Source organism: Hyla sarda, chromosome 13, assembly GCF_029499605.1.
Source record: "Hyla sarda isolate aHylSar1 chromosome 13, aHylSar1.hap1, whole genome shotgun sequence".
NCBI classification, from domain to species: domain Eukaryota; kingdom Metazoa; phylum Chordata; class Amphibia; order Anura; family Hylidae; genus Hyla; species Hyla sarda.
In genome coordinates this window covers 19846293-19871650 of record NC_079201.1, presented here as the reverse complement: position 1 = coordinate 19871650, position 25358 = coordinate 19846293, and the positions used below count along the sequence as shown (strand labels likewise).

Below are 25358 nucleotides of genomic sequence, written 5' to 3'. Positions count from 1 at the left end.
GACAGCCGTTGACTGTCCAGGCATGCTGGGAGTTTTGCAACAGCTGGAGGCACCCTGTTTGGGAATCACTGGCGTAGAATACCCCGATGTCCACCCCTATGCAATCCCTAATTTAGGCCTCAAATGCGCATGGCGCTCTCACTTTGGAGCCCTGTCGTATTTCAAGGCAACAGTTAAGGGTAACCTATGGGGTATCGCCGTACTCGCGAGAAATTGGGCTTCAAATTTTGGGGGGTATTTTCTGCTTTTACCCTTTTTTAAAAATGTAAAGTTTTTGGGAAAAGAAGCATTTTAGGTAAATTTTTTTTTATTTTTTTTACATATGCAATAGTCGTGAAACGCCTGTGGGGTATTAAGGTTCACTTAACCCCTTGTTACGTTCCCCGAGGGGTCTAGTTTCCAAAATGGTATGCCATGTGTTTTTTTTTGCGGTCCTGGCACCATAGGGGCTTCCTAAATGCGGCATGCCCCCAGAGCAAAATTTGCTTTCAAAAAGCCAAATGTGACTCCTTCTCTTCTGAGACCTGTAGTGCGCCAGCAGAGCACTTTTCACCCCCATATGGGGTGTTTTCTGAATCGGGAGAAATTGGGCTTCAAATTTTGGGGGGTATTTTCTGCTTTAACCCTTTGTATAAATGTAAATTTTTTGGGAAACCAAGCATTTTAGGTAAATGTTTTTTTTTTTTTTTACATATGCAAAAGTCGTGAAACACCTGTAGGGTATTAAGGTTCACTTTACCCCTTGTTACGTTCCCCGAGGGGTCTAGTTTCCAAAATGGTATGCCATGTGTTTTTTTTTTGCTGTCCTGGCACCATAGGGGCTTCCTAAATGCGGCATGCCCCCAGAGCAAAATTTCCTTCAAAAAAGCCAAATGTAACTCCTTCTCTTCTGAGACCTGTAGTGCGCCAGCAGAGCACTTTTCACCCCCATATGGGGTGTTTTCTGAATCGGGAGAAATTGGGCTTCAAATTTTGGGGGGTATTTTCTGCTATTACCCTTTTTAAAAATGTAAAACTTTAGGGAAACCAAGCATTTTAGGTAAAAAATTTTTTTTTTTTTTTACATATGCAAAAGTCGTGAATCACCTGTGGGGTATTAAGGTTCACATTACCCCTTGTTACATTCCCCGAGGAGTCTAGTTTCCAAAATGGTATGCCATGTGGGTTTTTTTGCAGTTCTGGCACCATAGGGGCTTCCTAAAGGTGACATGCCCCCCAAAAACCATTTGACGCTCCTTCCCTTCTGAGCCCTTTACTGCGCCCGCTGAACAATTAACATAGACATATGAGGTATGTGCTTACTCGAGAGAAAATGGGTTTCAAATACAAGTAAAAATTTTCTCCTTTTTACCCCTTGCAAAAATTCAAAAATTGGGTCTACAAGAACATGTGAGTGTAAAAAATGAAGATTGTGTATTTTCTCCTTCACTTTGCTGCTATTCCTGTGAAACCCGTAAAGGGTTAATACACTTACTGAATGTCATTTTGAATACTTTCGGGGGTGCAGTTTTTATAATGGGGTCATTTATGGGGTATTTCTAATATGAAGAATCCACTTCAAACCTGAACTGGTCTCTGAAAAAAAGCGAGTTTCAAAATTTTGTGAAAAATCTGAAAATTGCTGCTGAACTTTGAAGCCCTCTGGTGTCTTCCAAAAGTAAAAACTCATTAATTTTATGATGCAAATATAAAGTAGACATATTGTATATGTGAATTAAAAAAAAAATTATTTTGAATATCCATTTTCCTTACAAGCAGAGAGCTTCAAAGTTAGAAAAATGCTAATTTTTCTAATTTTTCATCAAATTTTGGGATTTTTCACCAAGAAAGGATGCAAGTTACTAAAAAATTTTACCACTACGTTAAAGTAGAATATGTCACGAAAAAACAATCTCGGAATCAGATTGATAACTAAAAGCATTCCAGAGTTATTAATGTTTAAAATGACAGTGGTCAGATTTGCAAAAAATGGCCGAGTCCTTAAGGTGAAAAAGGGCTCAGTCCTTAAGGGGTTAAATGAGATATATTATGTACAAAAACTTATCCCCTATCTGCAGGATAGAGGATAAGTTTTAGAATGCGAGGGGTCAGACCGCTGGGGCCCCCCCCACGATTTCCTGTACGGAGCCCCGGCTCTCTCTGGGAACAGGGCGCGTCGAATCCCGCACGAAGCGGTGGCTGACACACCCCCTTTATACATATATGGGAGAGGCGTTTGGCTATCTTCGGCTCTCCCATAGAGATATATTGAGGGGACGTGTCCACACTCTTTGTTCCCGGGGAGAGCCTGGGCCCCCGTACAGGAGATCGCTGGGGATCCGACCACTGGGATAGGTTTTTGTAAGTGATACTTCTCCTTTTAAATGCATCATCCTATAGTTCAGGAAGTTCAGGAATCTCAAAGAGGATTGCCTGAGCTGGGTACAACTGCAGCAAAGCCTCAGCTTTGAGAAGCATTAGGTCAGGACTGATTTTCAGCCTTTGGATTTAAAGGGGTTATCCAGGAAAAAAATTTTTTTTATATATATCAACTGGCTCCAGAAAGTTAAACAGATTTATAAATTACTTCTATTAAAAAAATCTTAATCCTTTCAGTACTTATGAGCTGCTGAAGTTGAGTTTCTCTTTTCTGTCTAAGTGCTCTCTGATGACACCTGTCTCGGGAACCGCCCAGTTTAGAAGCAAATCCCCATAGCAAACCTCTTCTACTCTGTGCAGTTCCCGAGACCAGCAGAGATGTCAGCAGAGAGCACTGTTGCCAGACAGAAAAGGACAACTCAACTTCAGCAGCTGATAATTATTGGAAGGATTAAGATTTTTTAATAGAAGTAATTTACAAATCTGTTTAACTTTCTGGAGTCAGTTGAGATATATAGGGGGTCAGTACTTTCCTCAGGGAGAGGACACCTCTTCAGGTGTAACGGAGATTCAAGTTAGGCCATTTAGCACTCCGCGGGCTTCTGGGTAAAAAAATATTTTATATAAAAGTTTTTTCCTGGAATACCCCTTTAACCCCTTAAGGACGCAGTTTTGTAGCTCAGGCTTGGAGCAATCGAACGCCGATCGGACGCGATGGAGCAAGGTAAGGGGGTCTCCGCTCGCTTCCTAGCTAATCGGAACATCGCAATTTTATCGCGATAGTCCCGATCAGCCCGACTGAGCTGCCGGGAAGCGTTTACTTTTCTTTTTAGACGTGGCGATCAACTTAAGGGTTAATAGCGCGCGGCACTATGATCGCACGTGCCGCACGCTATTAGCCCAGGGTCCCGGCTATCGTTAGCAGCCAGGACCGACCTGGTGTGACACCATTTTAAACACTGGGACCGGGCGAGGGGTGTACAGGTACGCCCTTCGTCCTGAAGGAGTTGAACAAGAAGGTTTCTATTCGCTGAGGGCATGCAGAGATCTTGAAAATTGTGAGAAATTTTAAAAACACAAGGTATCCAGAACTTTGTGTCCAGTCAGTTTTGCAGGAAAATAACTATATTAGATTGCTATAGACAATGAGTTTTGGCATCAGTACTTTTAATAGTGTTAAGTAGGATATTTGTAGTAAATGAAGATCTAAAGGGTGTGGATAATTTTCGGCCTCGCCCCCTTTCTTCACAGGATGACCATCCTCGTGCTTTTCCTATACCTTCAAGTGCCCGTAGTGCTAGCTCAGTACAGAGCATGAAGAGAAGAGACATGCCCGCCCTGGCACCCAGCTTTCCAGCCAACAACAGGTATTTTATACATTGTCATGGTTAAGTATTATATATATATTTTTTGAACATTTATTTTTTATGTGAATATTTGCATTTCTTCCCATAGGAGTAACAAGGGAACAGTGGGAAACACCGTAACCACCATGGTGCACAATAACTATTCATCCGGGGATCGAGGACTCGCTGCCAAGAGCTCCAATCAGAAGCCGCCATCTCTAAAGTAAAAGGGCTGGAGAAAATTCTTTCAGCAGCTATGGTATACAGAAGTATTTCCCAACCAGGGTTCCTCCAGCTGTTGCAAAACTACAACTCCCAGCATGCCCGGACAGCCGTTGGCTGTCCGGGCATACTGGGAGTTGTAGTTTTGCAACAGCTGGAGGCACCCTGATTGGGAAACACTGGTATAATGGCATCTTTATTTTTTAAATCACCTGGTGCCAGAAAGTTAAACAGATTTGTATATTACGTCTATTAAAAAAATCTTAATCCTTCCAGTACTTATTAGCTGTTGAATACTACAGAGGAAATTCATTTCTTTTTGGAACACAGAGCTCTCTGCTGACATCATGACCACAGTGCTCTCTGATGACATCTCTGTCCATCTTAAGAACTGTCCAGAGTAGGAGAAAATCCCCATAGAAAACATATGCTGCTCTGGACAGTTCCTAAAATGGACAGAGATGTCAGCAGAGAGCACTGTGCTCGTGATGTCAGCAGAGAGCTCTGTGTTCCAAAAAGAAAATAATTTCCTCTGTAGTATTTAACAGCTAATAAGTACTGGAAGGATTAAGATTTTTTAAATAGAAGTCATTTACAAATCTGTTTAACTTTCTGGCACCAGTTGATTTAAAAACTAAGTTTTCCACCGGAGTACCCCTTTAAAGGAGATATATTGTGTACAAAAACGTATCCCCTATCCGTAGTGTAAGTTTTAGATCACGGGGGGTCTGACCACTGGGACCATCTATGATCTCCGGTATGGGGCCTGCACAAAGCGATGCCCTCTCCATATATCTCTATGGGAGAGCCATTTGGCTATCTTCGGCTGTCTCAGAGAGATGTATGGAGGGGGTGCTTTGTGCGGGGGGGTTGACACGCTCAGTTCCTGGGAAGAGTCGCCCTGTACAGGACCCCCCTGGGACCCCCCTGCGATCTAAAACTTATTCCCTATCCTGCGGTTAGGGGACAAGTTTTTGTATGCGATACTTTTCCTTTAAATGTATCTGTCTTTTTTTTTTTTTTAAATGTTTAAAAGTTTTGATCGGTCGGGGTCTGAATGTTAAGACCCCAACCAATTGCTAGAACTAGCTGGGAGAGACTCACGCAATTGAGCGCTTCACTCTCTGATCTGGCGACCGAGACAGTCCCATAGACTTCAATGTAAGTTTGCCTCAATCACAAGGCACAGAGCCATCATTCTAGCAATAGGTCAGGGTCTGAACACTCAGACCCTGACAAAAAAAAAACCTTGACATATCTCTACAGCATGTCGAAAGTTTTTTAATGTGACACTGCCCGTTTAAGTTTACGTTCACACGTAGATTAAATCCGCTGTGAGTTTAGTTACCATTCACTTTAATGGGTTCCAGGAATATCCGTAATAGCGGCAGATGTGCTAATTGCCGGCGGACCCATTGAAGGGAATGATAGTGAAACTCACAGCGAATCTGAAACCCGCTGCAAGTTATCGACATGTGAATGAACCCTAAAGGTGTATGAGATTAGAGAAGAAAGGGTCTGATGTTTTTCTTTGTCAGATATAGGGCTACAGCTAACGATCATTTTAATAATCGATTATTTGCCGATTATTTCATCGATTAATTGGAAAAATCGTCAAAATTACAAAAAAAAGGGGTTCAGCAGATTTTACTTAAAAAATGATGTACAATGGCCATATTAAAAGATTCTAGCATGTGATGTGGCCAGCAGCAATTTTGGATTTAAAATTTACGTTTACACCAGTTGCCGTACAGGATCATTATTAATGATCCCGTACAGAAACCAGGGTAAATTTGATATTGCCGCATGGGTAACTATCTGAACTATTAAAATAAAATGTTAATGATTTACTAATATTGTAATAGTTCAGACATTTAGCCATGCGGCAGTATCAAATATGTAAAGAAAATATGTTATTTTACTTTTTTTGTATAGCAATAGGAAAAGGGGGAGCTAATTTTTTATTGGGAGAGCAGTTAATTTACATTTTTTCAAATTTTTTTTTACTTTACTCTTTTTATATAGCACTCCTATACACATGGGGGAATGCGCAGACTGCAGAGCATTGCACCCGACCCATATCTGTAGTACAGACTCTGTAGTACTACAAATACTAGGGTGCAAATGCTCTGCACACACCCCCATGTGTATAGCAGTGTATATGTACTACACACACACTGCTATACACATAGTGGTATGTGCAGAGCATTGCACAATATTGTCTGTACTACAGACACTAGGGTGCAATGCTCTGCACATACCACTATGTGTATAGCAGTGTGTGTGTGTGTGTGTGTGTGTAGTACATACACTGCTATACACATGGGGGTATGTGCAGAGCATTTGCACCCTAGTGTCTGCAGAAGACACTAGGGTGCAATGCTCTGCACGTACTCCCCATGTGTATAGCAGTGTGTGTAGTACACACTATATACTAATACTGGCCCCACCAAGCTTACTATTGCAGATTGTAATGACAGAGACACCCGTCTGTCACTATCTCCTTCCACACCGGGAATATCCGCAGCCCAGCTGACAGCCGCCCCCAGCAAGCTCTGCCCCCTGTCACCGGGTCACTTACTCAGCTGTCCACTGCCGCTGGGGATACTGATGCCCGCTAGTTGCCAGGATTGTAGAAGTAGTCTCGGAGCCAGGACAGCTCCCTGCCGGTCTCCAGCAGCTCGGTGTTCAGCTCCTGAGCTGTGAGCAGCAGCTGATCCCGCAGGAACAGCGCCGCAACCGCGTCCAGCGGCAGCCGCCAGTTCTCTGGGACTGGGGACAGGTACTGTTAAAGAGGCTGTGGCAGTGTGGGATTTGCAGGACCTGCAGACTCAGCGCCCTAACACCCACACCGCCTGCTGCAGCCTCATGACTGCTGGCGCCCGGCATCCCTTTGCAACGAATAGGCCGATTATTCGATAATGGGATTCGTCGACAACGAATCCCGTTATCGAATTTTATCGATAACATCGATTAATCGTTGCAGCCCTAGTCAGATACAGCGCCACTGTTGCCCATAGGCTGTGCCTGGTATTGCACTAGAACATTCTAGGCCAACATCACAAATGTCTGGCTTTTCTAGGCTATGGATATTACTTTTTCGTCAGACTTATACAGACTCAAAATATCGACCTTATACCTTGGATTTTAACCTAATTCTTAGTTTTCCCCAGAGATATGTGGCTCCTGGGATAACTCACTTGTATATTGAAATATATATAAAAAAATCACATAGTAATCCTTGTTCTTTTCTACTTTATTCTTCCCAGTAACCAGAGGACAGCCAATGGTGAAGAATCCGGAAGCAGCTTCCAGAAATCCCAAAAGAATTTGTCCAGCACAAACAACCTGGGACGTAACAACACCGGAAGAAGCGCAGCGCCGAAAAGAAAAGAGGTCACCGCTGAAGAGGCAGAGCGGTCAGTACATCCATCTTATCTGTGCTTTTTATTATCTCAGGATATATTATATTAACCCCTTGCGGCAAAACGCCGTTCATAAACTCAGGAGCTGAGCTTGCATCATACCCGCATGGTCCTGGCTGCTATCAGCAGCCAGAACCCGTGGCTAATGCCGGACATCGCCGTTTTTAGACGCGGCAATCAACTTTGATTGAACTTTTAAAGTTGATCACTGCGTCTAAAGCGAAAGTGAAAGATTCCTGGCTGATCAGGACCACCGCGGTGTCCTGATCAGCTAGGACGCACGAGGAAGGTCCCTTACAAGCCTCCTCCGCGTCCGATCGCCGAATAAACTGCTCTGTGCCTGAGATCCAGGCAGGAGCAGTCAAGCGGCGATCACACTGATCATTGCTAAGCTATGGCATAGCATTGATCAGTGCCTGCAATCTGTATAATGCGTGTTATAGTCCCCTATGGGAGCTATAACATTGCAAAAAAAAAAAAGTTAATAAGGATGATTTAACCCCTCCCCTAATAAAACTCTGAAGTACCTCCCTTTTCCCATTTAAATAAAAAAAAATAGTGTACATAAAAATAAACATGTAGTATCGCTGCGTGCTTAAATGTCCGAACTATAAAAATAAATAGTTAATTAAACTGCACGATCAATGGCGTACGCGCAAAAAAAAATCCAAAGTCCAAAAGAGCATATTTTTGGTCACTTTTTATACCATAAAAAAAATTAATAAAAAAAATTCAGATCACGTACCAATAAAAACTTCAGATCACGGCGCAAAAAATGAGCCCTCATACCGCCCCGTATGCGGAAAAAAAAAAAAAAAAAGTTATAGGGGTCAGAATATGACAATTTTAAACGTATTCATTTTCCTGCATGTAGTTATGATTGATTTTTTCCAGAAGTACGACAAAATCAAACCTATATAAGTAGGGTATCATTTTAATCGTATGGACCTACAGAATAAAGAGGTGTCATTTGTAACGAAAAATGTACTGTGTAGAAACGGAAGCCCCCAAGATTTACAAAATGGTGTTTTTTCTTCAATTTTGTCGCACAATGATTATTATTTTTTTTTGTTTCGCCATATGTTTTTGGGTAAAATGACTGATGTAATTACAAAGTAGAATTGGTGGCGCAAAAAATAAGCAATCATATGGATTTTTAGGTGCAAAATTATAAGGGTTATGATTTTTAAAAGGTAAGGAGGAAAAAATGAAAGTGCCAGAACGGAAAAACGCTATGTCCTTAAAGGGGTACTCCGGTGCTAAGACATCTTATCCCCTATCCAAAGGATAGGGGATAAGATGCCTGATCACGGTTGGCCCACCGCTGGGGACCCCCGTGATCTTGCACGCAGCACCCCGTTATAATCAGTCTGACTACTGGCAATCACAGGGGCCGGTGCATTGTAACGTCACGGCCCTGCCCCTGTGTGATGTCACGCTCCGCCCCCTTGATGCAAGCCTATGGGAGGGGGCGTGACAGCGGCGGGACCCCCGTGATCAGGCATCTTATCCCCCTATCCTTTGGATAGGGGATAAGATGTCTTAGCGCCGGAGTACCCTTTTATGGGGTCTAGGACTCGACCAGTGTTTCCCAACCAGTGTGCCTTCAGCCGTTGCAAAACTACAACTCCCAGCATGCCCGGACAGCCGAAGGCTAAAAAAAAGACCGCAGAGGGCAGTGTTTGCCAACCAGGGGGCCTCCAGCTGTTTCAAAACTACAACTTCTAGCATGCCCAGACAGCCAATGGCACAAACAGTCATCCTCCAGCACACAGAGGTGGAAGAAGCACCCTGAGAAGGAACCCTCTAGGGCAGAATTATCACGGTTTTTATGCGTTTTTTTTTTTATTGAATTAAAACGGCTGAAAATACATCCTACTTACAGTTACTCCATGACAGAGTACCCCATAGACCAGTGTTTCCCAACCAATGTGCCTGCAGCTGTTGCAAAACTACAACTCCCAGCATGTCCGGACAGCCAAAGGCTGTCCGGGCATGCTGGGAGTTGAAGTTTTGCAGCAGCTGACGGGTCATGAGAATCATTTTTTGGCTGCAAATACATCCTACTCACAGTTACTCCATTACAGAGTACCCCATAGACCAGTGTTTCCCAACCAATGTGCTTGCAGCTATTGCAAAACTACAACTCCCAGAATGCCCGGACAGCCGAAGGCTGCTGGGAGTTGAAGTTTTGCAACAGCTGGATACACACTGGTTGGGAAACATTGGTCTAGTCCTTAATATAATATATCCCAGCAGCTGGCAGTTTTAGTTTTGCAACAGCTGGAGGCACACTGGTTGGGAAACACTGGTTGGGAAACATTGGTCTAGTCCTTAATATAATATATCCCAACAGCTGGAGGCACACTGGTTGGGAAACACTGGTTGGGAAATATTGGTCTAGTCCTTAATATAATATCCCAACAGCTGGAGGCACACTGGTTGGGAAACACTGGTTGGGAAACATTGGTCTAGTCCTTAATATAATATATCCCAACAGCTGGAGGCACACTGGTTGGGAAACACTGGTTGGGAAACATTGGTCTAGTCCTTAACATAATATCCCAACAGCTGGAGGCACACTGGTTGGGAAACATTGGATTAAACGTTTAGAGAAATCCCACCTTATACTTTCTTTATTTGTAATACATGGTAACTTTTAACTCTTTAGGGAGATCAGCATATTCATCAGAAATGCTTTGTGTTGCTTCTGTTTTCTTTGCAAGCTTTCACCATTTTACCTCCTTACAGAATACTTGCCCCATACTCAATAATTGTGCATTACTCTCCTAAAATACTCTGTGCTGCGTAAGGCTTTCATACCTGTGTCTTGTGTAGTTTTCCACCTGTCTTCATTCTTCTTATGATATCATGAAGCTATCGTTGGCGAGGGGAAGGAAAGCCGCTGCCAGAGGATTGGCTTCTTTCAGCCTTAAAAATAAGGTTCATGACAAAGAGATCTTAGTGATGACTTGGCCTACAAATCCCCCAGATCTCAATCGATTATCTGTGGGATCTGCTGGGAAAACAAGCGTGATCCATGAAGGCCACACCTCACAACCTATAAGACTTAAAGTGGTACTCCAGAGAAGAAAAAAAAAGTGTCCGCTGCAGAAAGTCTGTAGAGCTAATGGTGTAGCAGATCCCGCTGCAAACATTAGAAGGCTGCAGCATCGTATTTTCATAGCAGAATTCAGTCCTGAAAATACGTAGTGTGAATGGGCCCTTAAAGGGGTACTCCGGTGGTAAAAAAAAACATTTTTTAAATCAACTGATGCCGGAAAGTTAAACAGATTTGTAAATCACTTCTATTTAAAAATCTAAATCTTTCCAGTACTTATCAGCTGCTGTATGCTCCAGAGGAAGTTGTAGTAGTTCTTTTCAGTATGACCACAGTGCTCTCTGCTGACACCTCTGTCCAGAGCAGGAGCAAATCCCCATAGTAAACCTCTCCTGCTTTGGACAGTTCCTGACACAGACAGAGGTGGCAGCAGGGAACACTGTGTTCAGACTGGAAAGAACTACACAATTTCCTCTGAAGCATTTAGCAGCCGATATGTACTGGAAGGATTAAGATGCTTAAATAGTTGGTTTTAATGGTTTTTTCCCCCCCCCTTTTGGAGTGACCCTTTAAAGGATCTGCAGCTAACATCTTCATGGCAGATACCACTAGACTCCTTCGGAGGCCTTCTGGAAGGCACTCCTCTAGGGATCAGAGCTGTTTTGGCAGCACAAAAGGGACATTTCCATTTTTAGGTTTTAATGTTATGGGTGATCGGTGAACAGCGATTGTTTGGGAGATAGATATGACTGACACTGGCACCTCTTTCCTGCACAGGTTTATTTTGCAAGTGAACAATGCGGCAATCACCATTCAGCGTTGGTATAGACGCCAGCGTCAGAAGCAGAGATCTGGAGAGGAAGCTCTACGGCATATGTTAGCTTCTAAAAAGGAGGTAAGGAGAACACTGGGGGTATTATAGTTTCTCTTTAATCTTCTGTTTTTTGTTTGATGCACAGATGGCTGCACATGCTCAGTCAGTCTCCATAGAAGTAAATAAGGCTCCTTTCACACTGCCGTGTAAATTTGTGCCTGCAACGTCTTTTTCTCCCACTATCTTCCGGCGGAATAACGGCAACAATAACGGACGTCAGAGAATCCCATTCAAGTGAATGGGATCCTCTGTGCCCATTATGACTCCCGTTAAAGGAGTTCTCCACCTGAAATCTTTTATCCCCAGCTGTGCCCAGGCTGTAAAACTATACATAATAAACTTTCACTTACCTGCCTACGATCCCCCGTTGTTCCGATATCGCCACCCATGCTCCGGTCCCTGTCAGCTTCCTTTTCCTGCGGGTCGGTGACTTCACTCTGCGCTCAGCCTATCAGCGGCCACGACGGGACATTGCTGCGGCCGCTGTTGGCTGAGCGCAGAGTGAAGTCACCGACCCGCAGGAAGTGGAAGAGACCGGGACCGGAGACCGGGATCGGAGAACGGGAAGGCGATATCGGAGCAACGGGGGATCGTAGGCAGGTAAGTGAAAGTTTATTATGTATAGTTTTACAGTCCGGGCACAGCGGGGGTTAAAAGTTTTAGCTTAGAGAACTCCTTTAATGGCGTTAAAAGTGAAAAAAAAAGAGCCATTAAAGGGGTACTCCGCTCAGCGTTTGGAACAAACTGTACCTAACGCTGGAGCCGGCGCCGGGAGCTTGTGACGTCATAGCCCCGCTCCCTCATGGTGTCACACCACGCCCCCTCAATGCAGGTCTATGGGAGGGGGCGTGACAGCCGACACGCCCCCTCCCATAGACTTGCATTCAGGGGGTGTGGGACGTCATGAGTGGGCGGGGCTATGATGTCACAAGCTCCCGGCGCCGGCTCCAGTGTTCGGAACAGTTTGTTCCAAACGCTGAGCAGCGGAGTACCCCTTTAATGTCCGTTTGTAACAGTGCCTCACACATAGTGTGAAAGTAGCCTAAGAGATAATGAAATAGTCCAGACTCCCATACATGTCTATAGAAAGTGGTCATGTATGCACTTCTCCCAGACTGTGCACCTCACTGGGCACAGTTTCTTGGTTCATTTAATAGGAGACCCTTTTAATATAGAACTTAGTCACTTGTAAGGGTTGGCCAGACTATGACAAAGTTTAAAGTGTATCTGCCAAAAGTTTTGATCCGACCTGGTCTCAGTGCTGAGACCCCCACTGGATAGGAGAATGAGCATGAAGAGGTGCAGCTCGCAGAGATCTCTGTCCTGTATCACCACCATTGTAAGTCCATGGGGCTGTCCCTAGCCTGAGATTGCTGCAAGCCGGGGAGGGCCGTTTCTACCCACTCATTCTAATCGATCCCAAATAATAAAAACTATTGACATGTCTCGGTGATGTTTCAAATGTTTTAAAGGGCACCTGTCTGAATGACAGAACTGTTCATCACCATCTGTTGGCTCTGGTAATAGTCATTCTAATGAATGTAAATCTATCCACTGTACTTTGTGATCCTGAGGAGTCACATGAATCTTGCCAGCTAATCAGCAGCTCTGAAAAGAATCATGTGACGTACACTTCACCACTTATTAGACTTAGAAGTCTCAGATTCCACTTGATCCTTTTTTCTCGTTCTGCTCCATTGGGGACACAGGAACCGTGGGTATATCTTGCTGCCACTAGGCTAGTGGTTCTTAACCTTGTTGGAGGTACTGAACCCCACCAGATTCATATGCGCATTCACCGAACCCCTCTTAATTGGAAAATTAAAATATGATTTTTTTCAAATTCAAAACATAGGAGGTATATATTTAAGTATATATTTATACATAGGTGCACAAAATGAACAAAACCATTAAGAACAAAGAACAAAACCATGAAAATGTAGGCAGGCCCCCACATTAGGCAGGCAGTGTTCCCCCACATTAGGCAGGCAGTGTTTCCCCACATTAGGCGGGCAGTGTTCCCCCACATTAGGCAGACAGAGTTCCCCCACATTAGGCATGCAGTGTTCCCCCACATTAGGCAGACAGAGTTCCCCCACATTAGGCAGACAGAGTTCCCCCACATTAGGCAGACAGAGTTCCCCCACATTAGGCAGACAGATTTCCCCCACATTAGGCAGGCAGTGTTCCCGCCACATTAGGCAGACAGAGTTCCCCCCACATTAGGCAGACAGAGTTCCCCCCACATTAGGCAGACAGAGTTCCCCCCACATTAGGCAGACAGAGTTCCCCCCACATTAGGCAGACAGAGTTCCCCCCACATTAGGCAGGCAGTGTTCCCCCACATTAGGCAGGCAGTGTTCCCCCACATTAGGCAGACAGAGTTCCCCCACATTAGGCAGGCAGTGTTCCCCCACATTAGGCAGACAGAGTTCCCCCACATTAGGCAGACAGAGTTCCCCCCACATTAGGCAGACAGAGTTCCCCCCCACATTAGGCAGACAGAGTTCCCCCCACATTAGTCAGACAGAGTTCCCCCCACATTAGGCAGGCAGAGTTCCCCCCACATTAGGCAGACAGATTTCCCCGACATTAGGCAGGCAGTGTTCCCCACATTATGTAGGCCAGTGGTCCTCAACCTGCAGACCTCCAGATGTTGCAAAACTACAACTCCCAGCATGCCCGGACAGCCAACTGCTGTCCGGGCATGCTGGGAGTTGTAGTTTTGCAACATCTGGAGGTCCACAGGTTGAAGACCACGGATTGTAGGCAGTGTTCCCCCACAGACACAGCCTCCAGCAATATACAGTGTATGGCTGGAGGCTGTATGCCAACGGCTGTCCGGGCATGCTGGGAGTTGTAGTTTTGCAACATCTGGAGGTCCACAGGTTGAAGACCACTGATTGTAGGCAGTGTTCCCCCACAGACACAGCCTGTGTACTGCTCACTTCAGTGCTCCGACCACCGCTTCGGCTATAGCAGTAGGTCTCGGGACCGGTGGTCGGAGCACCGAAGATGACGTGCCGCTGGTCACTTACCAAGCTGACGTGCCGCTGGTCTTCCTCCTTCTCGGTCCTCGGCACCTTTGTTTCCATGGGCACACGCATGGGACGTCAGTGACATCCTGGCGTGCGCTACGTGACGGCGACCCTGCGTTTTAACGCGGGGCCGTAGGGAGTTTATAGTGATGGAGAGAATTGCCCCTTCGCTACAGGACGGGCAAACACCAGCTCTGCTCGGGGCCTCGAGCCAGGTCGGGGTCCCAAGCAATTGCTTGGTTTGCCTGTCCTGTTGCGACCTCCCCTGCCGAACCCCCGGGACTGACTCGCCGAACCCCAGGTTAAGAACCACTGCACTAGGCATTAACAAAAAAGAAGTAGGCCCGTCCTGGCAGGATATACCCCGCCCATTGACTCTGAGCTAATCAGTTTTAGCTTAGTGTCAGTAGGAGGCAGACACAGGTCTGGAGCTCTCCAGACCTGATCTTCTGTTTTATTGTTTTCTAGTTTTTCATAGAGTATTAGATTTTTCTCTCCTTTTTGTTATTTTATCTAGGTTGGGGCAACAGGAGTATGGCGCTGCCTGATCCCCCACTTGCGAGGAAGGGGCACGGTACATAAAGTATGCACCGTTAACCCCTTCTCGCCACCGACCAGCGCTGCTCGCCCCGCTTCAGCAGCCTGGCATGATGCAGAGAGGTACTAGGCTTGTTGAAGACGTCAGAGGGAAATATGTGGGACATCTTCCTTGTAGGTAAGTACTGAATTAAAGCGGTCCTCCTTGCGCCCTCACTCCCGGGAGGCTCTTTCAACCTCCTCCGGCCACCCCACCCGGCGCTCTCACAAGCGCCCTAGTGTCATTTACTCAGACTCCTCACCTGATGGGACGTCTTCACGCCACTCTCGCTCCCTATCTCCATCTACCAGGCAGCGTCCTCGCTCCCGTCGTCGCTCTCCTGGGGGCTGCTCCCGATCTCTGGCCCGCCGTTCCAGGTCTCTGGAGCTTCCACCGCCTATTCCTGGTCTCCTGAGGAACTGGTGGATGCTGACTCGGATCCGCACTCGGAGGTCGAGGAGCTGTCATCCATGTCGGACATGGTGGACAGTTCGGTGTCAGCTGTCAGGGACACCTTTCACCTACAGGACGCTGGAACTTCGGACCCTGCTCCAGAAGTTTCCTTCCGCCACACTCGGCGCACTCCCAAGGTCTTCAGTACTCATGCAGTTTGATGACCTACTGAACGCAGCTTGGAAGCATCCTGAAAAACGCTTCCAGGGGTCTAAACTGCTGGGGGCTATATTTCCATTTGCCCAGGACCTGGTCTCCAAATGGAGCTCCCCGCCTACAGTGGACCCTCTGGTCTCTCGCCTTTCCAAGTCCACCACTCTTCCTCTAGCCGATGTGGCTTCTTTCAAGTTTCCCTGTGGACAAACGGATTGAGAACCTGGTGAAATTTGCATTTGAAGCAGTAGGTTCAACCTTACTTCCTGCATTTGCCGCAACCTTGGTGTCCAAGGCGTTGTCAGCCTGGGCTTCCCAACTTCGCCAAGGCGTTTTATCCAGGGCTCCTCCAGATGACCTGGCTGACCTGGCTCTCCAGATCTCCAATGCTTGTGATTATTTGTGCTCGGCATCTTTAGAGACCGCACGTTGTGCGGCCTTTGCTTCGGGCAATTTGGTTGCTATCCGCCACTCTATGTGGTTGAAGGCCTGGAATGCCGATGCGGCCTCCAAGAAATCTCTCACAGAGATGCCTTCTGCTGGCGGACGTCTTTTTGGAAGATGCCTGGATGAAATTATTTCTGAGGCTACAGGCGGTAAGAGCTCTCTGCTTCCTCAGAATAAGGCCAGTCCCACCGTTTCTCGCCGCAAGTCCTCTTCTTTTCAGCCCTTTCAGTCCTTTGCCTTGGGCCGCCAGGACAAGCCAGCAGCCTCGCAGTCTCGGAAGGCTCCTTCCTTCAAAGCGCATCCCTCCTGGAAGCAGGACGATCGTTCTGGACGTTTTTCTGCCAAACCAGGTACCCGCAAGCCTACCTCTGCCTGAAGGGTCGCCCCAACCCGAGTATTCCTTTCGGGTGGGTGGTTGCCTGTGCCTCTTTGGGGATGTTTGGTTAACGCAGGTCCAGGATTCCTGGGTTCGTGACATTGTTTCCGATGGCTACGGAATCGAGTTTGGTTCTTTTCCCCGGGATTTGTTTTTTCCACTGCCTGCTCTCCTGCCCTGGCTGCAGCTTTTCAGTCGGTGCTCCACGCCCTCCCTGCACAGGGGGTCATTGTGCCAGTTTTGCCCCAGGAACGTTTTTTGGAGTTTTATTCAAAGAAGCTCTGGCCGGCTTCTTACATGACAGTGGGCTCAGCCTATCACTGGCCGGGGCGGGACATCGCTCCGGCTGGTGATAGGCTGACGGCTGTCCTCCCCAGTCCCCAGCGTGTGGCCCCGACGTAGGTGAGTTTAAAGTTTATTTTCTTTATGTTTTGCAGCCCGGGCATAGGGATACAGTGTACAGCAGTGGTCTCCAACCTGCGGACCTCCAGCTGTTGCAAAACTACAACTCCCAGCCTGCCCGAACAGCCAACGGCTGTCCGGGCATACTGGGAGTTGTAGTTTTGCAACAGCTGGAGGTCCGCAGGTTGGAGACCATTGGCGTTCAGTGAGTTCCAGCGCCCCGCGTCCCCCAACGAAGAGGAGGAGGGCAGTGCTTGAACGTGACATCTGTGAGTAGTGCCCCGCTGGGATGATCATTAATTGGGGGGGGGGGGGAGGGGCAGAACTGCCCTGGCGGGTTACATGATTTGGGGGGGGGGGGGGGTCGCTGAACACTGCGCGCGGGTCACATGATTGAGGGGGGGGGTTGAAAATACCGTTATATACCGTGGAACCGCCGCCGTAAGTTAAAAAAATACTGTGATACACATATTTGGTCATACCGCCCAGCCCTAGGTGTCCGGCGGTGGAGGGAAAGTGGAGATTTTTCCCACAGGGACAGGATAGCCTTCTGGAAAGGGTCTATAAAACAGTTATGAGCCCTATGAGCTGAGTAAATGTATGAGCTGAGTAAATGTATGAGCCGTATGAGCTGAGTAAATGTATGAGCCGTATGAGCTGAGTAAATGTATGAGCCGTATGAGCTGAGTAAATGTATGAGCCGTATGAGCTGAGTAAATGTATGAGCCCTATGAGCTGAGTAAATGCATGAGCCCTATGAGCTGAGTAAATGTATGAGCCGTATGAGCTGAGTAAATGTATGAGCCGTATGAGCTGAGTAAATGTATGAGCCCTATGAGCTGAGTAAATGCATGAGCCCTATGAGCTGAGTAAATGTATGAGCCGTATGAGCTGAGTAAATGTATGAGCCCTATGAGCTGAGTAAATGTATGAGCCGTATGAGCTGAGTAAATGTATGAGCCGTATGAGCTGAGTAAATGTATGAGCCCTATGAGCTGAGTAAATGCATGAGCCCTATGAGCTGAGTAAATGTATGAGCCGTATGAGCTGAGTAAATGTATGAGCCGTATGAGCTGAGTAAATGCATGAGCCGTATGAGCTGAGTAAATGTATGAGATGTATGAGCTGAGTAAATGTATGAGCCCTATGAGCTGAGTAAATGCATGAGCCGTATGAGCTGAGTAAATGTATGAGATGTATGAGCTGAGTAAATGTATGAGCCGTATGAGCTGAGTAAATGTATGAGCCTTATGAGCTGAGTAAATGTATGAGCCGTATGAGCTGAGTAAATGTATGAGCCCTATGAGCTGAGTAAATGCATGAGCCCTATGAGCTGAGTAAATGTATGAGCCGTATGAGCTGAGTAAATGCATGAGCCCTATGAGCTGAGTAAATGCATGAGCCGTATGAGCTGAGTAAATGTATGAGATGTATGAGCTGAGCCTTTGGCTGTCCGGGCATGCCGGGATTTGTAGTTTTGCAACAGCTGGAGGCACCCTGGTTGGGAAACACTGAGTTAAAGTATTGTACTGGTGATCGTATTTCAATAGATCTAACATAGGGCAGGTCTGTCAGGGTGGGTTCATGCTCATCTGATTCCATGGAGATTTTGGTGCGGATTCCGTGTATGTGTATAGAATTTCCATATTCCTGTTTACAAGCAATGGAAAAGTTTCTGCATAGATATTTGCTGCCCCTGGGACTACTCCTGCTGATCTGCTGCACACCCGCAGTAAATCCACATCCACTACAAAAATCCGAGGGTCAGCCTCCGTTTTTTCCAGTGGAAATAAATGTTGAATTGATGTGTGACTATAGCCATAGTTTTACATGTTGTTTTTGGCTGCATTTTATAAGACTGAATCCATACTGACCAAGATTTTATAGACTGTGCGAACCTTAGGGTCTGACTTGGAGAGGTTACAACTCTTTTTCTCCTTAAAGGAACGGCACCATCAAACAGATGAGGGCAGTTACTTAAATTTGCATCAGTCCAAAGAGGAAGAACGCAAGAGAATCCGAGAAGAGAAAGCACGACAAGCCCGAAGGGCAGCCATCCAGGTATGAACCACATTTTCTTGTAATTCTATGGAGATATCACTTAGGCCATGGCCATGAGCATTGGTCTACAACAGGATCAAGAGGCACAATAAGGTGAAGTTTCCGGTTAAAATTCTTCCTTTTACTAATTTAATCCATATAAAAATAGAGGTACAATCCTCATGACATATAAGGACTGACGCATTTCGGTCCCACGACCTTAATCATAAAGCATGGTCTATGATTAAAGGGGTACGCCAGTGGAAAACAATTTATTTTAAATCAACTGGTGCCAGTTAAAGTTAAACAGATTTGTAAATTACTTCTATTAAATCTTAACCCTTCCAGTACTTATCAGCTGCTGTATGCTCCACAGGAAGTTCTTTTCTTTTTGAATTTCTTTTCTGTCTGACCACAGTGCTCTCTGCTGACACCTCTGTCCATGTCAGGTACTGTCCAGAGCAGGAACAATTCCCCATAGCAAACCTCTCCTGCTCTGGACAGTTCCTGATGTGTCAGCAGAGAGCACTGTGGTCAGACAGAAAAGAAATTCAAAAAGAAAATAACAATAAACAGCAGCTGATAAGTACTGGAAGGGTTAAGATTTTTTAATAAAGTAATTTACAAATCTGTTTAACTTTCTGGCACCAGTTGATTTAAAATACATTGTTTTCCACCGGAGTACCCCTTTAAGGTATTTTACTGACTAAATCTGATAGTGTTAAGGATTGGTTAAAGGGGTAGTCCAGATAAGTTTGAGATTGCGGGGGGCCCGACCGCTGGGGCCCCCTGCGATCTCTCTGTACGGGGGCCAGGCTCTCCGGCCAGATAGCGGGTTTCGACCTCCGCACGAAGCGCGGCCAACACGTCCCCTCAATACATCGCTATGGCAGAGCCGGAGATTGCCGAAAGCAGCGCTTCGGCTCTGCCATAGAGTTGCATTGAGGGGGCGTGTCGGCCGCCGCTTCGTGCGGAAGTCGACACGCCCCCTTCCCGCGGGCTGTCGGGGCTCCGTACAGGAGATCGCAGGGGGCCCCAGCGGTCGGACCCCCCGCGATCTCAAACTCATCCCCTATCCTTAGGATAGGGGATAAGTTTTTCACCACTGGGTCACCACTGGACTACTCCTTTAATGTGCGGCCTTAATCTTTGAGTGACTTCTGCTGTACTATTTTCGCCGAGTGTCGACGTAAGAAAATTCACACCAGGCCAGGTTGGTATGAGTTCCCTTCTCGGTATCCCAGGGAGTTCTCTTTTAATTCAGGAAAAACAGTTGGTTTTTACATTGTGCAAAGAAGGAGGCTTAGGGAGGGTTAGTTATGACATCACAATTAATATGTTACAGTTTGATTGGTTGTTCAAATATTGTATCCGTATATATTAGCATATCTAGTGTCCATAAATTTCTTGGCAAAAGTTCTCTGTTCGTCAGATGTTTAGTCTTTCTTCTCCCGCATGGAGTCGTCTCAAGGCCTCTATTCGGAGTCACGAGCAGATAGCATTCTGACGTATATGGGTTGAAGGGTAAAACTATGCATCATTCTATATGCTGATTAGTCATTTGTCCTTAGTCTCTTGTGTACAATGTTTTGCTGCATTGTAGGAACTGCAACTAAAGCGGGCACAGAAAGCCCTGGAAGCACAGAAGCTGGTAGAAGAGGAGCTGGCACTGCTGGAACAGAGCGGGAAGGTGGGAAAAAAGGTTGGCAGGAATTTGGTCAAGTCTTCATTACAGAGAAGCAGGAAATCCAATAATAATAATACAGGTAAGAGACCTCACAGGACTTAATCCATGGATATGTGCAGCTTTAGATTGAGCTATATAACCTTTCAATTACTTTATAATACATTTCCATGATACTCTGTAGTACTAGATTCATGGTGGCTCCTCTCCATATACCCTATTAGGGCTTTTGGACCACAGGAAAACAACAGCCTTAAAGTCGTACTTCACTGCTCAGTGTTTGCAACAAACTGTTCCGAATGATGGCGCTGGCGCCGGGAGCTTGTGACGTCATAGCCCCACCCCCTCATGATGTCCCACCCCGCCCCTCAATGCAAGTCTGTGGGAGGGGGCGTGACGGCTGTCACGCCCCCTCCCATAGACTTGCATTGAGGGGGTGGGGCTATGACGTCACAAGCTCCCGTCTCCAGTGTTCCAAACACTGAGCAGCGGTGTACCCCTTTAAGGCCCCATTACAGGGGGCGATTATTGGCCAAACAGGCTGACAGTGCTCTCTGTAAATGGGCCAGCGAACAGCTGATGAACAAACACTTATTCTTCGAGTAGTTCGTGACCAATGTTATAGGGGATGTTTGGCCGATGAGTGATGGCAGAATAAGGCCTACCTGCCTGGTGCCTTGTAATAGGCTTTGTAAAGAAATGTACGTGTATGTATGTGTGTGTGTGTGTCTATGTATATGTGTGTGTGTGTCTATGTATATGTGTGTGTGTGTGTGTGTGTGTATGTTCCACAAAAACTTTCAAACGGCTAAAGATATTAACATGAAACTTGGCCACATTTTACTTATATGTCAGCAACAAACATAGGATTGGTAATTTAACCCTTACTCACCCCCATTTGCCAGGGACGGGGTTTATGTTTAAAGTCCCATACAAGTCAATGGGAAATATATGTTACTGCATAACTTCTAAACGGCTGGAGATATTTCGATAATACTTGGTCACATATTACTTATATGTCCACTTAAAATATAGGATAGTTAATTTAACCCTTAACTACTCCCATTTGTGAGGGTCAGGGTTTTGTTTAAAGTCCCATGCAAATCAATGGGAAATGTATGTTCCCATCTAATTCCCGTTAGGCTGGAGATATTTCAATACCTGGTACACATATTACGAGTCAGGATATGAGGTCGGGATGGGAGGTCGGGAGAGGAGGTCGGGATAGGAGGTCGGGATAGGAGGACGGGATAGGAGGACAAGATAGGAGGACGGGATAGGAGGTCTGGATAGGAGGTCGGGATAGGAGGACGGGATAGGAGGTCAAAATAGGAGGTCGGGATAGGAGGACAGGATATGAGGTCTGGATAGGAGGTCGAGATAGGCGGATGGGATAGGAGGTCGAGATATGAGGACGGGAAAGGAGGTCGGGATAGGAGGTCAGGATAGGAGGTCGGGATAGGAGGACAAGATATGAGGACGGCATAGGAGGTCTGGATAGGAAGTTGGGATATGAGGTCGAGATAGGAGGACGGAATAGGAGGTCGAGATATGAGGACGGGAAAGGAGGTCGGGATAGGAGGACGGGATAGGAGGTTGAGATAGGAGGTCGAGATAGGAGGATGGGATAGGAGGTCAAGATAGGAGGTCGAGATATGAGGACGGGATAGGAGGACGGGATAGGAGGACGGGATAGGAGCTCGGGATAGGAGCTCGAAATTGGAGGACGGTATAGGAGGTCGGGATAGGAGGTCGAGATAGCAGGACGGGATAGGAGGTCGGGATATGAGGACGGGATATGACAACAATATATGAGGACTGCATATGAAGTCAAAAGCTTCCTCCTTTGTTTATTTTCCTTCCCAACAAGGATTAGGAAGGTAAAACCGGGCAACGCCGGGTACTCAGCTAATATATATATAAAACTCAACGTGTGTGTATGTATGTATGTGTGTATGTTCCACAAAAACTTTCAAACGGCTAAAGATATTAACATGAAACTTGGCCACATGTTACTTATATGTCAGCAACAAACATAGGATAGATGATTTAACCCTTACTCACCCCCATTTGCCAGGGACGGGGTTTATGTTTAAAGTCCCATACAAGTCAATGGGAAATATATGTTACTGCATAACTTCCAAACGGCTGGAGATATTTCAAGAATACTTGGTCACATGTTACTTATATGTCCACTTAAAATATAGGATAGTTAATTTAACCCTTAACTACCCCCATTTGTGAGGGTCAGGGTTTTTGTTTAAAGTCCCATGCAAATCAATGGGAAATGTATGTTCCCGTATAATTTCCGTATGGCTGGAGCTATTTCAATACCTGGTACACATATTATGGGTTTGGATATGAGGTCGGGATAGGAGGTCTGGATAGGAGGACAGGATAGAAGGTCGAGATAGGAAGACGGGATAGGAGGTCGAGATATGAGGACTGGAAAGGAGGTCGGGATAGGAGGTCGGGTTAGGAGGTCGAGATAGGAGGATGGGATAGGAGGTCGAGATAGGAGGTCGAGATATGAGGACGGGAAAGGAGGACGGGATAGGAGGTTGAGATAGGAGGACGGGATAGGAGGACGGGATAGGAGGTCAAGATAGGTTGAGATATAAGGACAGGAAAGGAGGTCGGAATAGAAGGACGGGATAGGAGGTCGAGATAGGAGGATGGGATAGGAGGTCGAGATAGGAGGTCAGGATAGGAGGTCGAAATAGGAGGATGGGATAGGAGGACGGGATAGGAGGTCGGGAGAGATGGATTGGATAGGGGGACGGGATAGGAGGTCGAGATATCAGGTCAGGATAGGAGGTCGGAAAAGGAGGACGGGATAGGAGATTAAGATTGGAGGACGGGATAGGAGGTCAGGTTAGGAGCTCGAGATTGGAGGACGGGATAGGAGGTCGAAATAGGAGGTCGGGATAGGAGGTCGGGATAGGAGGTCGGGATAGGAGGTCGGGATAGGAGGTCGGGATAGGAGGTCGGGATAGGAGGTCGAGATTGGAGGTCGAGATTGGAGGTCGAGATTGGAGGTCGAGATTGGAGGTCGAGATAGGAGGTTGAAATAGGAGGATGAGATAGGAGGTCGGGATAGGAGGTCGAGATAGATGGACTGAATAGGGGGACGGGATAGGAGGTCGAGATAGGAGGTCGAGATAGGAGGACGGGATAGGAGGTTGAGATTGGAGGATGGGAAAGGAGGTTGAGATAGGAGGTCAGGATAGGAGGTGGGGATGGGAGCTCGAGATAGGAGGTCGAGATAGGAGGTCGAGATAGGAGGACGGGATAGGAGGTCGAGATAGGAGGTCAGGATAGGAGGTTGAAATAGGAGGATGGGATAGGAGGACAGGATAGGAGGTTGAGATAGATGGACTGGATAGGGGGACGGGATAGGAGGTCGAGATAGGAGGTCGGGATAGGAGGACGGGATATGAGGATGGGATAGGAGGTCGGGATAGATGGACAGGATAGGAGGTTGGGATAGGAGGACGGGATAGGAGGTCGGGATATGAAGTCAAAAGCTTCCTCCTTTGTTTATTTTCTTCCCCAACAAGGATTAGGAAGGAAAAACCGGGCAACGCCGGGTACTCAGCTAGTTACTTATATTTGTAAGAAAACACATGACACAGGCAAAACACATGACACAGGGGTTCTCTCTTTGATGTTCTTTAAATCTCTGTGTCATGTTCCTCCCATCAGGTCCTTCAATAGGCATATCATTGACATTACCAACTGTCCCTTTTAAATGACATTGTATGCATGAGATCTCCATGATAATGGCTATTATTTGTCCTGTTAGATTCTAGAGTGCAAGATACATTGGAAAATGATAATTCAATGAATTCTCTCTTCAAGCCATCACCAGACTACAGGAGCAGTGAACACAGCGCCCAGGTGAGTGCATCTCATGAAACATCCTAGGCCCATCCTTTGCCGTGCAGTTTTGCAGTGTCTTTTTTTTCCTTTGTACAGTGAGTGGTCCCTCAACTTACGATCGCCTCAGGTTACAATATTTCTCGTTCGGCTCCATTGGGGACACAGGAACCATGGGTATATCTTGCTGACTTTAGGCATTAACAAATAAGAAGTCGTCCCCTCCTGGCAGGATATACCCCGCCCACTGGCGACTGAGCTAATCAGTTTTAGCTTAGTGTCAGTAGGAGGCAGATGCAGGTCTGGAGCTCTTCGGGCCTGGTCTTCTTTTTTTTGTTTTTGTTTTGTTTTTCTAGAGTTTTTATTTAGGTTAGGGTGACAGGAGCATGGCGCTGCCTGATCCCCGACTTGCGACGAAGGGGCACAGTATTTAAAGTATGCACCATTAACCCTTTCTTGCCACTGACCAATGCTAGGGATGTGCCTTAGGTCCGGCCCCTTCTTGCCCCTGCTCGCCCTGCTATGACAGCCTGATATGATGCAGCATGGCACTAGACTGGTTGAAAACTTCGGTGGGTGAGTATGTAAGGAACGTCTCCCTTGAGGTAAGTACACCCCCTCCACCATCCGTTCCCCCCCATCCACCCGGCCCTCTCTACCTTCACCCTCTGGGGGATCTCTTGGCCTTACAGGCTGTTGTGGGCTGGCGGTTCTCTTTATTGGGGGTTAGGGGTTTTCTTATCGTGGCAGTAAACAGCGCCTCTTCCCTGTACCTCTCTTCCTAGCACCTCTCTTGCCTGCGACCATGCCGCACACTAGGTGCCTTCTGTATTCTTGCGCCAGTATTCTGTCGCACAGCCGTCCCTCACTGCGCACGAGGTGCTGCCTCTATTCTTGCGCAAGTATTCTGTCACACGGCCGTCCCTACACTCCCTACAACCATTCTGTTGCACGGCTCTGCTCCCCCCCAGACAGGTGGTCGCTGCCTTTGTCACATACTATTCCTGCACGGGCTGTATGTCT

General features: G+C 46.6%; 1 protein-coding gene across 5 annotated transcripts in view; it reads left to right on the top strand.

The window, feature by feature from the left end:
* The window catches only part of CEP131 (centrosomal protein 131), an 89456-nt gene that overhangs the window by 8171 nt on the left and 55927 nt on the right, over positions 1 to 25358 (top strand). For all 5 annotated transcript variants that reach the window (XM_056549718.1, XM_056549717.1, XM_056549715.1 and 2 more), the window contains exons 5-11: positions 3610 to 3725; positions 3814 to 3927; positions 7196 to 7345; positions 11190 to 11307; positions 18677 to 18793; positions 20376 to 20538; positions 24262 to 24356. In XM_056549718.1, the coding sequence (XP_056405693.1) occupies positions 3610 to 3725; positions 3814 to 3927; positions 7196 to 7345; positions 11190 to 11307; positions 18677 to 18793; positions 20376 to 20538; positions 24262 to 24356 (873 nt within the window). The remainder of the gene's footprint in view (positions 1 to 3609; positions 3726 to 3813; positions 3928 to 7195; positions 7346 to 11189; positions 11308 to 18676; positions 18794 to 20375; positions 20539 to 24261; positions 24357 to 25358) is intronic.